Below are 1,907 nucleotides of genomic sequence, written 5' to 3'. Positions count from 1 at the left end.
TGTTTGTGTTGTGTTTATATATTTATATATATATATACGTATAAAACCTTATTTATTTAAATTTAACAGGACATATAAAAGTGCGAGTATTCTGGACAAAATTTACATCTACAATGTACATACTACTTGGCAACACTCGAATGCGTTTATTCTCATAACCAGGGTGAACAAGCAACGTACTACCTGAAGCGTTAGATTTATTGTTGTGAAGTATTCTGAATTTATTTTTTATACAATTCAAGTATCATATACTCATTTGTCCTCATAGTTTTGGTTTGCCACTTGCATTTTCAATAAGCTCTATCAGCAGCACCTCACAAATTGACTACCTACGTGGAAAATACTATTTATATCTTAGAAGTTTACTTACGTATACATATTAATCAGCGATACTTACCTGATCATTCATATCTTCTTCGACGACAATATCGACACTGCATTTACAGAAATTCGTCGCAGCGGCAGTCTGATTGTTTAGAACAATCGAAGCGCACGTCTGTCCAGGGTTATCAATCGACATGCACTCGGTGTAGTCAACTTCATAATGTTTCACCTAAGATATTCGAAGGGAGAGAATATAAAATAGACATGAGCTTCAATTTTAGACCTCCTAAAACAATAGAAAGTACGACGGGCCGTAAACTCGTTCTGTGAGACGACAGGCACAGCGAGAGAGATCCCCCACCATTTGCTATGAAGCATGTGCGCCATACATTAACGACAGGTAGAACAGGTAGCTCCATATACTGCTGGCTTGTTGTACTTTGAAATAAAAGCACATAAATTCATACACTGTTAGATGTCAGGAAGAAGACCACGCCCAGCGGGATGAAACATAGGCCCACAATAAAGAACACAGGAAGCACTGATTTAGGCGTTAAAATGGGCTGCCACGCTCGCAGCTTCTGCTGTTTGAAGGCGACATTGGCGGGTCTCTTGGAGACCTTTTTCTCTTCTTTTTTCCTCCTACGCATACTGGCGTTCTATATTGCGAGATGTGTGCAAGTCTGGGTAGGTTTTCTGTTTTATGTTGAAGTAAGTAATGTCAAAGCTTATCGCAGATAGGAGATATCATCGGACAATTAGTGTGCACACAGTGAGGTACATAAATTATTTCCCTCTTTTTAGCGAGACAGATCTCGTAGCAATAGCCATTGCCCGTGTGGACAGTACGCTGTCCTAAACATAAACAGGAGTGAACCTAATAATATAGTTTTGGGCCTTCTCGCTTGACAACAAGCCTACGTGCTTGCACTATCTGGCTTTATCCACAATTTCATAGGCCCAATTGTCTTGATTTCAATAAAAGTGAGAGTCCCAAGTTAAAACTGTCCTACCCGTAGTGCTTTACAGTCGGGATTTGGCATATGAATTTTGACCGATTTCAACTGGTCCATTAAACTATATTTTTGTACTATTTATTTCCAGAAAATAGAGGGTTTTAGAGTGCGTGAACGGCAGTGAACCTGGAACCACATCGGGTGCTCGGCAGAGGACCGCAAATGTGAACTCGTGAGTGTAAAAAGCCATGTATATATATTTTTTGTAAAGATGTAAATATTGTGGATACAGTCATACACCAGCCTTTATTGCGTTCAAGGTGACTAAGCTTACAAATTGTATATTCGTATCGTATAGTAATTGATCAATATGCAGCAGCCACAAACAGCCGAGGAGCAAACTTCTCACTTCGTCAATCCAGTTTCAATGGCCCACAACTTGAAAGAAGTTCAGAGAGTGTATGTACTCTAGTAAACGATTGTGATTATTTCAAAAGTTTTAATGCTTGAACTCGATAGTTGTTTACACTTATTAATCTTCAGCGGATCGTAACAATTATTAAGACATAGTTCAATTTATATTTGTATTCATATTTATATTTATATATATTTATATATATATATATA

At 37.9% G+C, this 1,907-nt stretch overlaps 1 protein-coding gene across 1 annotated transcript in view; it reads right to left on the bottom strand.

The window, feature by feature from the left end:
- Positions 1-974, bottom strand: part of SARC_03551 (hypothetical protein) — a gene marked incomplete at both ends in the record, with an annotated part of 6,407 nt that extends 5,433 nt beyond the window's left edge. Inside the window, 2 exons of the mRNA XM_014302646.1 lie at positions 398-553; positions 792-974. Of these exons, the coding sequence (XP_014158121.1) occupies positions 398-553; positions 792-974 (339 nt within the window). The remainder of the gene's footprint in view (positions 1-397; positions 554-791) is intronic.
- Positions 975-1,907: the final 933 nt, after the last annotated feature.

The sequence above is a fragment of the Sphaeroforma arctica genome, assembly GCF_001186125.1.
Source record: "Sphaeroforma arctica JP610 unplaced genomic scaffold supercont1.183, whole genome shotgun sequence".
In the NCBI taxonomy this organism is placed as follows: domain Eukaryota; class Ichthyosporea; order Ichthyophonida; genus Sphaeroforma; species Sphaeroforma arctica.
Note: the sequence above shows the minus strand (reverse complement) of the source record. Positions and strands in the feature narration are given on the sequence as shown.